The sequence below is a fragment of the Entelurus aequoreus genome, linkage group LG23 (genome assembly GCF_033978785.1).
Source record: "Entelurus aequoreus isolate RoL-2023_Sb linkage group LG23, RoL_Eaeq_v1.1, whole genome shotgun sequence".
In the NCBI taxonomy this organism is placed as follows: Eukaryota; Metazoa; Chordata; class Actinopteri; order Syngnathiformes; family Syngnathidae; genus Entelurus; species Entelurus aequoreus.
Genome location: NC_084753.1, coordinates 30358780 through 30373243, shown reverse-complemented (window position 1 = coordinate 30373243; position 14464 = coordinate 30358780). Strand labels below are relative to the sequence as shown.

The window sequence follows — 14464 nt, the reverse complement described above, 5'->3', positions numbered from 1 at the left end:
CAAACGAGAAATGAGACTATTATCAAATGTGAGATCAAGTCAGACTCCTGGAACAGTGTCTGACGATGTCCATCGGAACTTCATGTAACTTCAAATATATTTGAATTGAACCCACAATACAACTAAACCACAACAAGAACCCTATTGAATGTCTTTATTTTCGCTGCAGTTATACTTCACCGGCGAGGCCTTCTCTGCTGGCCTAACGTAAATCCTAAACATAAGCGTCTGCTAGACCACTGACAAGGACAAGAACGTTTGACCACAGTACGCATATACTGTATGTACCTTTACAGGCCTTGAATTTTTACTTTTTTAAGGTCAAGGCAAGTGTTGTCTTAAAGGAGGGCTCATATTTTAGGGCACCAAGGCAAGTTGGAAGGGCACTAAATATATATATACATAAATAGTTTTTTTTATTCATTATTATCAACTTGTCAGCTTTTTTTCATTACATGATGCCTTTATCTCTATTTTTACATTTTGATAGAGGGAGGTATTTTTCATAATTATTTATTTTTTTAAGTTATATATATATATATATATATATATATATATATATATATATGTCCGATAATGGCTTTTTGCCGATTTCCGATATTGTCCAACTCTTAATTACCGATACCGATATCAACCGATACCGATATATACAGTCGTGGAATTAACACATTATTATGCCTAATTTGGACAACCAGGTATGGTGAAGATGAGGTCCTTTTTTTTTTTAAATTAATAAAATAAAACAAGGTAAATAAATTAAAAACATTTTCTTGAATAAAAAAGAAAGTAAAACAATATAAAAACAGTTACACAGAAAGTAGTAGTTAATGAAAATGAGTAAAATTAAGCACGCACAATCATGTGTGCTTACGGACTGTATCCCTTGCAGACTGTATTGATATATATTGATATATAATGTAGGAACCAGAATATTAATAACAGAAGGAAACAACCCTTTTGTGTGAATGAGTGTGAATGAGTGTATGGGAGGGAGGTTTTTTGGTTGGTGTACAAATTGTAAGTGTATCTTGTATTTTTTATGTTGATTTAATATTTAAAAAAAAACATTTAAAAAAAACCTGATACCGATAATAAAAAAACGATACCGATAATTTCCGATATTATATTTTAAAGCATTTATCGGCCGATATTAGCGGACATATATATACTGTGTATACACACACACACACACACACACACACACACACACACACACACACACACACACACACACACACACACACACACACACACACACACACACACACACACACACACACACACACAAACACATATACATACACACACATATACATACATACACATATTGTCGGGACCCAGGGTGGATCACTCTACGCATCAGTTGGTGCCGTCTCGGCGCTGCTGACTTGTCTACATGCAAGAGGACCCCTGGCTAGCTCTGTATAAAATCTGCCATTTGGCGGTTTGTGCAGTGGAGACCAGTTGATAAACAGTTGCCGTAGCCAATCAGATCAAGAGTTGTTGACAGTAGCCCTTCTGGGTTGCCGCACATTGAACCGTGGTGTACGCCTCCTGTGATTGGATTCTCACATGTGACTCACAAGTGAGTATCCAATCACAAGTTGTGAGCTGCGAGAGCAGGAAGTGCTATCCAAACCAATCGAGCCGCAACGGAGTCCCACGTGGCTAAGCCGAGAAATCTGATAGCTACTTGATTTTTCTAACCCATGATGGCCGAAAGAGAGCAAATAGTTGATTATGTTGCAGGTTTATACTTGCAAGGTCATTTTCAAGGACATTTCAAGAGAAGCAAAATATCGTGAGACGAGCTTGCAAACCTGTACCCATTGGTGACGGGGTTTATCCGTCAACTCGAATTGTATCTACCAACTATGAGCCTATATTACTGAAGGTTTGCATGTACTAAACATGTGCAAACTTGATAGCACACGCAAAGCTGATCGAAACGTGTGCAAATTATATAGCACCTGCAAGGCTGATCTTCTAAACATGTTCAAACTTGTTTGCACACGCAAAGCTGATTTAAACGTGTGCAAACATGATCGCACACGCAAAACTGATCTTCTAAATGTGTGCAAACTTGATAGCACACGCAAAGCTGATCTTCTAAACGTGTGCAAACTTGATAGCACACGCAAAGCTGATATTCTAAACGTGTGAAAACCTAATGGCACACGTAAAGCTGATCTTCTCACATGTGCAAACTTGATAGCACGCGCAAATCTGATCTTCTAAATGTGTGCAAACCTGATAGCACACGCAAAGCTGATCTACTAAACATGTGCAAAGAGGATTGTGTTTGTTAAGTGGGCAGAATCAGGCGTGCAATCCATTTTGCGTCCCTGTCTTTATTAATATGCAGAATATATGCTGATCATCAAAACGCTCACGACACTGGGAGAAGATGCAAATATTATTATTTAGCGCACCCAATGTGATTTATCAACACTCATTAGCGTTTTGCGAGCACCATTTGACATTTTATTTAGAAACTGTCAGAAGGAAGTGCAAACCGGCGTGCAAAGGAGTGATCGCGCTGGACAGACGGCAATCCTCCATCCTACGTGTGTGTGTCAACATTTTGGACGGTCAGAGATTTTTTTTAAAAAGCATTCACACTCACATTCACACACTAGGGCCAATTTAATGTTGCCAATCATCCTATCCCCAGGTGCATGTCTTTGGAGGTGGGAGGAAGCCGAAATACCCGGAGGGAACCCACGCAGTCACGGGGAGAACATGCAAACTCCACACAGACAGATCCCGAGCGCAGGATCGAACCCAGGACCTTCATATTGTGAGACAAACACACTAACCCCTGTTCCACCGTGCTGCCCGAACTGCCTACATGAAAATCCTAAACAAGAAGTGCTAAAAGTTTAATGGCTTTGTATAAACACAGACAAAGTTCATCGTTAATTCTTCATGGTGTTTTTGAAACTGCACACATTCTTTCCTCCGAATTTTCAACTAACTTGAAGTGTTTTCCAAAAGGATTATTTGTAATATGTACATTTTCAGAATGTGCTTGTTTCATTTTTGGCCAAAGTAAGACAAAGAAAACGATCTGAAGTTGTCTTTATTTTTAAGTTATCATGCCATGATTTTATCAGTCTGGGGACAGCGTGGGAATGGATTTTCCTCAATGCGGCCCCCGAGCTGAAATGAGTTTGACACCCCTGCTCTAAAGAATGAAAAGCCAGAAGGAAGCTGGCAGTTTCAGAGGAACACTCGCAGTATTACAAGAGGCCAGAGTTGCTGGCAAAGATAGTGGGTCATAGCATGACGCGTGAATAAAAATGTTTAAAAGGAGTTCGCAAAACACATTCACGATGAGTGCGTTGCAATCGAAATGTCAATTGAGTCAACTATGAGAGAATAAAGTCGAGCCTCTGAAGCTGGGAGGGAACTGCACTTTGAGCAGCTTCTAAGGACTTTCTTTCTCATCAACTTGCCAGACTGAGATCATAGTGTGACGTCAGCAGAAAAGAGACAGTGTGCCACAGTGTGCACATGACCGCCACACTGCATTTCTGTTTACGGCCTCCAGCAGGCGGTGGCTATTTTAGTCCTGCTAGTCGCTCCTCACGCCGAGCTGGAGACAGAAATAACAAGCCTGCATTCGGCTTCTCCTGTGGAGGGAAAGTCTGGGACTGTACTCGATTATTACGCTGATTTAAAGGGGAACTGCACTTTTTTGCATAGCATTCACAATCATTATGAGAGACAAGAAGACACGTCTTTTTTTGTGTGTTTGTGTGTGTGTGTGTGTGCAAGTATATATATATAATGTAGTAACAGACACCTTCATAACAATATGTAATATTTACAATATACACACTGCAAGTATATATATATAATGTAGTAACAGACACCTTCATAACAATATGTAATATGCACAATATACACACTGCAAGTATATATATATAATGTAGTAACAGACACCTTCATAACAATATGTAATATTTACAATATATACACTGCAAGTATATATATATAATGTAGTAACAGACACCTTCATAACAATATTTAATATGCACAATATACACACTGCAAGTATATATATAATGTAGTAACAGACACCTTCATAACAATATGTAATATGCACAATATACACACTGCAAGTATATATATAATGCAGTAACAGACACCTTCATAACAATATGTAATATGCACAATATACACACTGCAAGTATATATATAATGTAGTAACAGACACCTTCATAACAATATGTAATATGTACAATTATACACACTGCAAGTATATATATAATGTAGTAACAGACACCTTCATAACAATATGTAATATTTACAATATACACACTGCAAGTATATATATAATGTAGTAACAGACACCTTCATAACAATATGTAATATGCACAATATACACACTGCAAGTATATATAATGTAGTAACAGACACCTTCATAACAATATGTAATATGTACAATATACACACTGCAAGTATATATACAATGTAGTAACAGACACCTTCATAACAATATGTAACATGAATAATATACACATCGCAAGTATATATAAAGTAGTAACAGACACCTTCATGACAATATGTAATATATTTTATTAAAAAAAAGCTTGTAGCCATGGCAAAAAAGACTGAGAAAGTTGAGGAATGCTCATCAAACACTTATTTGGAACATCCCACAGGTGAACAGGCTAATTGGGAACAGGTGGGTGCCATGATTGGGTATAAATGCAGCTTCCATGAAATACTCAGTCACTCACAAACAAGGATGGGGCGAGGGTCACCACTTTGTGGACAAATAAGTGAGCAAAATGTCCCAACAGTTTCAGAACAACATTTCTCAACGAGCTATTGCAAGAAATTTAGGGATTTCACCATCTACGGTCAGTAATATCACCAAAAGATTCAGAGAATCTGGAGAAATCACTGCACATAAGCGATGATATTACGGACGTTCGATCCCTCAGTCGGTACTGCATCAAAAAGTGACATCAGTGTGTAAAGGATATCAGGAGGTAACAGGGGGTGTATATTGTAGCGTCCCGGAAGAGTTAGTGCTGCAAGGGGTTCTGGGTATTTTTTCTGTTGTGTTACGGTGCGGATGTTCTCCCGAAATGTGTTTGTCATTCTCGTTTGGTGTGGGTTCACATTGTGGCGCTTATTTGTAACAGTATTAAAGTTGTTTATACGGTCACCCTCAGTGTGAACTGTATGGCTGTTGACCAAGTATGCTGCATTCACTTGGGTGTGTGAAAAGCTGTAGATATTATGTGACTGGGCCGGCACGCAAAGGTAGTGCCTTTAAGGTTTATTGACGCTCTGTACTTCTCCCTACGCCCGTGTACCACTCCGTACAGAGGCGATTTAAAAAGTCATAAATTTTACTTTTTGAAACCGATACCGATAATTTCCGATATTACATTTTAAAGCATTTATCGGCCGATAATATCAGCAGTCCGATATTATCGGACATCTTTATATACAACACTACTTTTTTCTGCGGTACGTGAGTGCCATAGACAGGTGGCCGCTATACGGAGTCATAAAACTGTTTTGGGATGCAAAATGAGTGGCCGCGTTAAACAGGTGACCGCTATAGACAAGATATATAACACTACTTTTTTCTGCAGCACGTGAGCGCCATAGACAGGTGGCCGCTATACGGAGTCATAAAACTGTTTTGGGATGCAAAATGAGTGGCCGCGTTAAACAGGTGACACTACTTTTTTGTGCGGGGGACATTTTTGTGGCAAGTGAGGGCCATAGACAGGTGGCTGCTAACACAGGTTTGACTGAATATGCCCCCTATTTATGCAGTTACAACATTTGTTGTTCAACTCAGAAGACTATATATATATATTCATACCATGTTTCATAACACGCAACAAAATAACCAAACATGGAAACCATCATTTACTCCAAATCATATCTTTTCATCATCATGATTTTTTTTAAACTTTTTTTTCTGACTACAGTAGAGGATCTAGATTGTTTAATTTCACTGACATGATTGTTCCATAAACTAAACTGGTAAGTTTGAATCTAAGCATGTTTTATTCGGTTGCACACGTAGCATTTAATAGGAGGTTAGCGTTAGCCGAGCTCGCTGCGGGCGACAAACAAAGTAGAGTATTTTGGAAAAAATCATGTTGTCTGTTTGCTTTTAGTCTTGGGGTAAGCACATAAATGAATGAGTCGTTTTCGGACAAACGTAGCGCAGTGATCAAAAAATTACAAGTAAAAATGACCTAGGTTTTTGGGGGGATATATGCTTTTGAAAAGAGGCTGGGGGGTATGGAAGTAGAATTGTCTCACATCAACTTATACAGTATATATCAATATGATATTAATACATATGCATATATTAATAAATATACAAATACAAATGTGATATACAAATAAATAAATAATTTGTATAAATAAACGTGTATTTGTAAATATATTTTTGAGATTTGAAAATATACACAAATAAAATGTATAAATATAAAATTGTGACATACAAATAAATCAAGAATTTGTATAAATAAACATGTATTTGTAAATATATTTTTGAGATTTGAATATAAATATGCTTGATTTTGTATTTGTATTGAATTTGCATATGTGGATTGCTTTTTTGCCTATGAGACATTCCTCCCACAAACCAGATGCACAAATAAATGTGACCTACACACTCCCCCGAACAACCAGCAGAGGGCACTGCAGCCAGAGCGGTCTGGGTCACAGAGCATTATATGCAAAATGCCCGGAGTTCTCTGCACAAAAACAATCCACGTCTTTACAGAGAGAACGCACAACGGGCCTGAGCTTGCTAACGTTAGCGTTGTATTAGCTAATGGTAATTTACCCAGTTAATCTGAAAGACCATTCTAGCTGCTTATTTTATTGCATCAATGCCGTTTATTGACCTTGTCCCGATGTAGATACTGATCTCTTATCAGTGCAATGTGTGTCAAATCATCATCATATATCAATCATCATATGACCCTCCCTAGTGTGCCTTTGATTGGCTCGCCAGTGTCTGACCATGTTTATGACCCAGACTGCTCTGGCTGCAGTGCCCTCTTCTGGTTGTTCAGGGGAGTGTGTAGGTCACATTTATTTGTGCATCTGGTTTGTGGGAGGAATGTCTCATCGACACAAAAGCGAACCACATATGCAAATTCAATACAAATACAAATACAAAATCAAGCATATTTATATTAAAATCTCAAAAATATATTTACAAATACGCATTTATTTATACAAATTCTTGATTTATTTGTATATCACATTTGTATTTGTATATTTATTAATATATGCATATGTATTAATATCATATTGACATATATAAGTTGATGTGAGACAATTCTACTTCCATAGGGGGGCATCACTCCATCTCGGACACATAAGAGATGAAAGTCGTAGATTTGGGCTATTCAACTACATCGTGAAGAGGGCTGCACTTTCAAGAGCCCAAGGTCCCAGGGGCCGGACATCAAAGTTTGGATGTTTCTATAGAAAGTGCCTCTGCAGGTTATATTCCTTTGAGACTGTGTTTACTTACTTACAAAGTAAACATATTGGCTTTCACACTGCACTGTCAATAAGTTCATTATTCAGCCCTTGCTACTCATTTCCAGCGCGTGCAGTTAGACGGATAGTTAACAGCATGGAGAAACAGAAGCTACGTTTTGTTATATATGATATATGTTTGCATATATTGCATATTTGTTATATTTTATATTGCTACTACGGTGCATTTTTAGTCTACTTTATACCTGCATTATCCTTTCCATCCTTACACATTCCATCCTTTGTAACTGAGCTACTGTGTGGAACAACTTCCCTTGTGGATCATTAAAGTTTGTCTAATGTCTAATGTTTTATTGATGATTGATTTTCCTTATTTTAAATATGTTTCTTTCTCAGTTTTATTTCTTTATACGTCTTCCTTTATTTAGGTTTGTAAGACTGAAAATAGAAACATTACAAAAGTATAACGTCCATTGTGTACTTTACATAAATAATATCTATTGGGAATTTACTTAAATAAAATAGAAGGTTTAGTGTTAATACACACAACAAACATTGCACACTTGTGGTTTAACACAATTGAACTTAAGGTGTGGCTTTATTGCCCTCTACTGGTAAAATGTAACCAGTTTTAATTGACAGTTAAACAGCCAAAAACAACACGAACACAAACGGAATCACAAAGTCAGTCATTCATACTTTGTTGTCCCGTCACTGCTAAAAGTCAGATTTTTGCGATTTAGTCACCTTCTTCTACTCCCCTACTGCTGCTTCATTGTGACACATATGACTGGCTGTTGCCCCCTACGGGGTGGCGGGAGTACTGCATACATGAGCAACCCTAGTTTTGAATGGTTTCATCAAGCCTATTTGGGTGTTGTTCGGCGGGCCAAATGAAAATATTTGGCGGGCCGGATGTGGCTCACGGACCGCCAGTTAAATGGGCCTGACGTAGATTACGCGCAAACTGAACGGAGGACAATGAGCCCTAAAATACTTTGCATTCGGAAATTCTTCACCAGGTATAAAAAGGGACTCCGTTGGCTTCGACAATGGCGGCAGCTTTCTCAAATCTCTTGTCCATAGGACGTGCTCATATCCATCAATTCCACCTATTGATGGTCGCGAGCCTTTGGAATAGGGCAGAGGTTCTTAACCTTTTTCACCTCGGGGCCCAATTTTTCCACTACGGTGGGGCCCGGGTCCCAGTCAAATGTTAACACTGAATTAGTAATCTTACTCTTGATTTTAATCGCAAATAATGATGATATCTAACTTACCGTATTTTTCGGACTATAAGTCGCAGTTTTTTTCATAGGTTGGCCTGGGGTGCGACTTATACTCAGGAGCGACTTATGTGTGAAATTAACACATTACCGTAAAATATCAAATAATATTATTTAGCTCATTCACGTAAGAGACTAGACGTATAAGATTTCATGGGATTTAGCGATTAGGAGTGACAGATTGTTTGGTAAACGTATAGCATGTTCTATATGTTATAGTTATTTGAATGACTCTTACCATAATATGTTACGTTAACATACCAGGCACATTCTCAGTTGGTTATTTATGCCTCATATAACGTACACTTATTCAGCATGTTGTTCACTATTCTTTATTTATTTTAAATTGCCTTTCAAATGTCTATTCTTGGTGTTGGGTTTTATCAAATACATTTCCCCAAAAAATGCGACTTATACTCCAGTGCGACTTATATATGTTTTTTTCCTTCTTTATTATGCATTTTTCGGCCGGTGCGACTTATACTCCGAAAAATACGGTACTTACAGTTTACAGCCTTGTCAAATGTTATAAAAACCTTGTCAATTACATAAAATATTAATCAAGGCTTAGATCAGACGGATTATAAAATAAATATTAATAAAATATTGAAAAATGTATTATGCTGTCCTAAAAAAAAACACTTTAATTAATCAAATGAATAATAAGTATTAATAATATATTTGTTTCTTGAATAAACTGTCAATAAAATTAAAGTGTAAATAAAAATACAGCTTCACCAATAGTCATAATTTTTGTGCCGAAGAAACTTCTCTCGACTTCTTATGTTTGTTTGATATTGTCATTACTGCCACTAGTGGTGGAAAAGTGTACTACAACTGAGTACCACTGCAGCCCAGATGGAGCACAGCTAAAAACAGGTATATTTTGGCGGCCCCGGCCCTATGGTTAAGAACCACTGGAACAGGGCACAGTTTGTCTTGTTTTTTTATTTTGTACGATTCATTCTAATCCAGTCTGTTGTGCGCTCTCGCATTACCGGAGGCACAGTACAGCTAGGTAAACAAAACCTACATCCAGCAAAAATGGCCTCCCGGCACCCACAATGCATTGCGAAATCACATGCCCCTTCGCACCCTCCAGTAAATGTGCTACTTTGTGAGTGTGTGTGTTTCACCTTCTATGTCGCAGGACTTCAGGTTGCGAACATGCGTGTTTCTTTTTCTGAAACGAGAGAAAAGAATGGCTTTGAAATCAGTGAAAATGGAAGGAAAACCAACAATCCTCCAGCTTGTTTGACATGGTGGGCACGATATAAACACTTGCCCTTTTTCTCCCGACTCATACAAGCGTCCACACTCCTTCAACCATCAACACACATCACTGAATTATTCAGAACTGAAATGGACACCCTTGAATCCCAAAACCGAACAGAATTAGCCTCCGGCCTGCTTGGTGTCCACTGGAGGATTAGATATCAATGCTCACGGTCCCAGGGATGAAAGACCACTCCTCCAGGGTGGGGAAGATGAATTGGGGGTACTAGCCTATTCTGCTATGCTTGAGGGTGCAGAGGTCTTGCTTTGAATCCAAAACCACAGAAACGGCCTTGTGCCAGAAAAGAGTTGTCAAATGGTGGTTCTGTCCCAGGCCCCTTTTGGCCAGCCTGAAGCACAGAAGTAGCAGAAAAAAGGTGTGATGCTGCAGTCTGGGGACGGTCAACCGGGACAGAGGATGCTCTGCTTACAAGGGCATGACGGTGTGTAGCGTCTCTCCGTGGTGTCACACGAGTGGATGTTACCTGCATAGTGCACGAAACACGCGTGCACACACTCACGTGGAATTTTAAAAACATCAAATGCTGCCAAAATGCCATGTGGACAGCCTGGTCGAGGCACTGATCTTGTAGACAATTCATCGTCATACACTTCTCTGCGGTTCATGTGTGTGTGTATATATATATATATATATATATATATATATATATATATATATATATATATATATATATATACACACACACACACATATACACATTCATATATGTATATATATATATATATATATACACATACATATACAGGTATATACACATATATATTAGGGGTGTGGGAAAAAATCGATTCGAATTCAAATCGTTGTGCGATTCAGAATCGATTCTCATTTTTTAAAAATCTATTTTTATTTTTTCATTTGTATTTTTTTAATTTTTTTATTAATTAATCCAACAAAACAATACACAGCAATACCATAACAATGCAATCCAATTGCAAAACCAAACCCGACCCAGCAACACTCAGAACTGCAATTAAAAAATACATAAAAAAGAACAATAGTGTCACAGTGGCTTACACTTGCATCGCATCTCATAAGCTTGACAACACACAGTGTCCAATAATTTCCCAAAGATAAAATAAGTCATATTTTTGGTTCATTTAATAGTTAAAACAAATTTACATTATTGCAATCAGTTGATAAAACATTGTCCTTTACATTTATAAAAGCTTTTTATAAAAATCTACTACTCTGCTTGCATGTCAGCAGACTGGGGTAGATCCTGCTGAAATCCTATGTATTGAATAAATAGAGAATCCTTTTGAATCGGGAAAATGTCGTTTTTTTAATCGAGAATCGCGTTGAATCGAAAAAAAAATCAATTTTGAATCGAATCGTGACCCCAAGAATCGATATTGAATGGAATCGTGGGACACCCACAGATTATATATATGTGTATATACTGTGTATGTATGTGTATATACTGTGTATGTATGTATGTATGTATATATATACATATATATATATATATATATATATATATATATATATATATATATATATATATGTGTATATATATATATATATATATATATATATATATATATATATATATATATATATATATATATATATATATACATATATATATATATATATATACATATATATATATACATACATATATATATATACATATATATATATATACATATATATATATACATACATACATACATACACACATATATACACATATGTATATATACAGTCGCGATCAAAAGTTTACATACACTTGTAAAGAACATAATGTCATGACTGTCTTGAGTTTCCGATAATTTCTACAACTCTTATTTTTTTGTGATAGAGTGATTGGAGCACCTGTTTGACGGTAGGCATGGTGTTCCTGGGATTAAAGGCCTCACCTTTTCTCCTCCAAACATATTGCTGGGTATTGTGGCCAAACAGCTCATTTTTTGTTTCACCTGACTACAGAACTTCCCTCCAGAACAGACCTGGGCATTCTGCGGCCCGCGGGCCGCATCCGGCCCTTTGTGCGTCCCTGTCCGGCCCGTGTGAGGCCAATTATAAATTACAAAATACATTTTAAAAAGTATCTATGTCGAGTGTGCAATACAACGGTGCTGCTTTTGTTTTGAAAATCGTTATTTGTATTACTTCCGTGTGGACGTATGTGTGTGCGTGATTGTGAGTGAATGTGAACAGCTGCAATCACAAATTACAAAATAAAGTTGAAAAAACATCTATTTCGTGCGCGCAATACAACTGTGCTGCTTTTATTTTGAAAAGTATTATCTATGGGCGTGTGTCCGTGTGTAACCTGCGAGTGAAGGTGCACATGCAGCGACAAGTGATGCACGGTTTACACCCGAGACGCTAAAAAGAGAAAAGTTGATGAAGAATGCCGTGTTTCCAACAAGACATGGACTGCCAAGCAACGTTCCCTCTAAGGTGCGTGCCTGCGCAATTGCGCACTGCTCAAGCGTCCGCTGCGCGCAGCAAATATATGCCGCGCACCAAATCAAATCCCATCTAAATTCTAAACAAAATAAACATATTTATTCTATGTAATTTTGCAATGCAACTTTGAGTGACAGTGACAACAAGTGGCCCTAACGGTGTTCGTCAACACCGTTCAATTGAACACCGTTCAATTATTGTAACGTCTATCGAGATGCTTCGAGGACAGGAATTATATCGATCACTTTATTGAGCAAAACTGTTTATATTCGGACATAACCACACCAAAAACATGAGTAAAACAATTCTATCTCGAAAAACTAGTCATTTTCTGCCGTACAAACCAGGCCAAAACCAACTTGTCATCTGTCACCAATACGCATAGCACTAAACCACTGGTGCGTTTATGGCCACACAAAAAGTCGGACAACTCAAACACCACACAAAGTTACACTCTGACTCCTCAGTCATACGTGTGCTTATTTTACTGTCATTTATTATTAATGTTAATTTATTTATATTAGTCATGGAATGCTGTTACACACACTATGTTGAAGTATTACTATTATTATTAATTATTATTATTATTTATCTTACGGTATATATCAAAAATAATATTGAGCAAAATTTAATTGAAATATTGTCGATGTGGCCCTCCAGCAGTGCTCGGGTTGCTCATGCGGCCCCCGGTAAAAATTAATTGCCCACCCCTGCTCCAGAAAGTCTTATCTTTGTCCATGTGATGTCAGATGAAACAAAAATTAAGCTGTTTGGCCACAATACCCAGCAATACGTTTGGAGGAGAAAAGGTGAGCCCTTTAATCCCAGGAACACCATTCCTACAGTCAAGCATGGTGGTGGTAGTATTATGCTCTGGGCCTGTTTTGCTGCCAATGGAACTGGTGCTTTAAATGGGACAATGAAAAAGGAGGATTAATTACAAATTCTTCAGGACAACCTAAAATCATCAGCCCGGAGGTTGGGCGCAGTTGGGTGATCCAACAGGACAATGACCCCAAACACATGACAAAAGTGGTAAAGGAATGGCTAAATCAGGCTAGAATGAAGGTTTTAGAAGGGCCTTCCCAAAGTCCTAACTTAAACGTGTTGACAATGCTGAAGAAACAAGTCCATGTCAGAAAACCAACAAATTTAGCTGAACTGCACCAATTTTGTCAAGAGGAGTGGTCAAAAGTTCAAGCAGAAGCTTGTGGATGGCTACCAAAAGCGCCTTATTGCAGTGAAACTTGCCAAGGGACATGTAAGCAAATATTAACATTGCTGTATGTATACTTTTGACCCAGCAGATTTGCTCACATTTTCAGTAGACCCATAATAAATTCATAAAAGAACCAAACTTCATGAATGTTTTTTGTGACCAACAAGTATGTGCTCCAATCACTCTATCACAAAAAAATAAGAGTTGTAGAAATTATTGGAAACTCAAGACAGCCATGACATTATGTTCTTTACAAGTGTATGTAAACTTTTGATCGCGACTGTATATTGAAAGCGGCATTCAAATTAAGGAACGGTACCGGTACTTTTCAAAGGTGGTATATTGAGCTGAAACGATTCCTCTAGTAACTCGAGTAATTTGATTACAAAAAATATTCGAGGAATTTTCGCTGCCTCGAGGCGTCGTTAAGTTGGTTTTTTTTGGTTGTTTTTTTTTTACGGCATTTTGGCTTGTTTAGTAGTCAAAGTAGGGCTGGGCGATATATCGAATATACTCGATATATCGTGGGTTTGTCTCTGTGCGATGTAGAAAATTACTATTTCGTGAGTACTTGAGTATACGTTCTCACGCAGTTGCTTTTAGCTGCGGGCATTACACTACAGGCTTTTCTCACTCTTTGTCTCTCCTTCTCACAGAGACATAAAACAAGCACACCTTACATACGTCACATACTGTCACGCGTGCAATGTCCTACGCCCTCGCCGAGCAGAGCGGTAGTGG

At 37.7% G+C, this 14464-nt stretch overlaps 1 protein-coding gene across 6 annotated transcripts in view; it reads right to left on the bottom strand.

The window, feature by feature from the left end:
* The window catches only part of fam49a (family with sequence similarity 49 member A), a 61529-nt gene that overhangs the window by 21202 nt on the left and 25863 nt on the right, over window positions 1-14464 (bottom strand). For all 6 annotated transcript variants that reach the window (XM_062035051.1, XM_062035054.1, XM_062035055.1 and 3 more), the window contains exon 2: window positions 9926-9972. Coding sequence is in view for 1 of the 6 variants with exons in the window: in XM_062035050.1 (XP_061891034.1) it covers window positions 9926-9972 (47 nt within the window). In the remaining 5 variants the exon portion in view is untranslated. The remainder of the gene's footprint in view (window positions 1-9925; window positions 9973-14464) is intronic.